Genomic DNA, 2,002 nt, shown 5'->3' on the forward strand with positions numbered 1-2,002 from the left:
CGCTTTGCTATTTAAATCAAGATATTCGGTCAAATATGGTTCTCATTCAAAACTTTGAGTTTGGTGTTTGATCATTCTAATATGAATGATATTCAAACAAAAAAGATGTGCCTAATATTGGTGAAATAACAGCTTCTTCTCAGTGCGCCATTGAGATCTGATGTTACTTCGGTGTGTTCTCGTGTGATAACAGACACTCTTAAAGTTCGTAGCAAGATTATTAGTAAACATAGAATTATTTTCTTTAATTCTTAATTTAATCAGTTACGGAATATTATCGACAAGAAAATGCACGCTTTGAATCAGCTTTATAAAGGGTAAAATTTTATTTCAAGAACTATTAACTTATTGCTAATAAGTATGAAAAATATTCCAGACGATGGAGATAAGCTTCAAGGAAAGTCAGATGACGGAATTCTTGACGAATTCGCAATGAAAAAGGAACTTTTTCAGTGAGTGTATAATATAGTGAATTCTCGGTATATGTCAATAACACGGGTCTTGCCAGCGTCGTGTATCGTGCAGGAGACATGTCCGAGCCATGTTATGTTTAAACTCCTCGACATCCGAGGCCCCTCGAGTTTCGCGGCCCCTCACGGGTATACCCCGCTGTAGTGGGTATCATTCCGCGACGTTTATCATCCAGGCCTTGGCGACATATATAGAGAAATCTCTGTACTCGTCTCTTTAATATACAGATTACATTTATGAAGAAACCTTCATTTCTTCAATGTCATTGCAATGAATAGTGTATCTCAAATTATACAATAACAAGTACAGCGATAGACGTAGAAACCTAAATCGGGAAACTGGCATGAAAATTTGTTTATATAAAGTTTTATTATTAGAAAAAATCAAGATGTATTAGCAGATATACGATATGCTCTTGTGGAAGTTAAATCATACTAAAACATTTGCGATGCATACCAAACGGGTGTTTGAATTCGATTCGCGCAAAAATGAAACTGCATGTGAAAATATTTACATGGCTTCCCGATGTGTTTTTGTGTCTAAATTTAAAATTTCATCACAAAAGTTGATTCCATTTCAAGAGCATTAAAAAATTTAGGGACATTTTCCTGGAACGCCAACCTGAAACTAAATTGCAATTCGGATATGTTTGTGAAAATCCGATTCAGTGGGAACAAAGATTTGAAGAAAAAGATTTTCTAGAAAATCGTCATCGAGGAAAGGTAATGACGAGAATTCTATATAGAGTGTCCCAAAATGTGGTATTTTCTCGGAAGGGTTGATTCCTGACGTCATTTGAAGCAACTTTTTCCTTTGCAAAAACGTTCTCCGCGGCTTTGTTAAGGAGTTATTAACGAGAAACACAGACCAATCAGAGCGCCGATACAGCAGGCGGATTCAAACTCAGCCAATGCCAACGTCATGCTCATGCGGGAGCTATAGCCGAGCCGGGATCCCTCTGGTATAGCCGCGCTCTGATTGGTCCGTGTCTTTCATTAATAACTCCTTAATAAAGCCACGGAGAACATTTTCGCAAAGGAAAAAGTTAGTTATAAGTAAGTAGTTAGTGTAGTTAGTGTGTCTGTTTGTTAGTTAGTTAGTTTGTTAATTATTTGTATTACAAAATTCATTGACATGTGACGAATTTTAAACGTGTAATTATATTTTCATATTTTTATAGGTGAAATGGGCTGATATAGGCGGTGCCTATGGTGAACATTACTGGGATATAAATCATAGATAAATTCTATTCTATGATGAGAGTCTACATAAGCAAGCAAGAGCAATCGATCATCAGTCATTGATTTCAACTGGTGGTATTATCAAAATATTGCAATCCGTTAGAAAAGCATTTTCATTTTTTGTAGAAATTAGATTTTAATCAAAAAGAAAACTCAAATAAAATATCATACATTTTTAAGGTGACCTACTTATATTGCATGAATTGTAGTTTCAATATTTGACTAAAACATTAAGAAAAATATATGTACATTGTCACACTGCTTATTTTTCATTGCCTCCACGGAGTGGC

At 35.2% G+C, this 2,002-nt stretch overlaps 1 protein-coding gene across 1 annotated transcript; it reads left to right on the forward strand.

The window, feature by feature from the left end:
* Window positions 1-360: 360 nt before the first annotated feature.
* On the forward strand, window positions 361-1,714 carry LOC143360316 (uncharacterized). The gene is made up of 3 exons (XM_076799031.1): window positions 361-452; window positions 1,070-1,193; window positions 1,652-1,714. Exons 1-3 carry the CDS (start codon window positions 361-363, stop codon window positions 1,712-1,714), a joined length of 279 nt encoding a protein of 92 aa, XP_076655146.1.
* The last annotated feature ends 288 nt before the right edge of the window (window positions 1,715-2,002 follow it).

The sequence above is a fragment of the Halictus rubicundus genome, chromosome 13 (assembly GCF_050948215.1).
Source record: "Halictus rubicundus isolate RS-2024b chromosome 13, iyHalRubi1_principal, whole genome shotgun sequence".
In the NCBI taxonomy this organism is placed as follows: domain Eukaryota; kingdom Metazoa; phylum Arthropoda; class Insecta; order Hymenoptera; family Halictidae; genus Halictus; species Halictus rubicundus.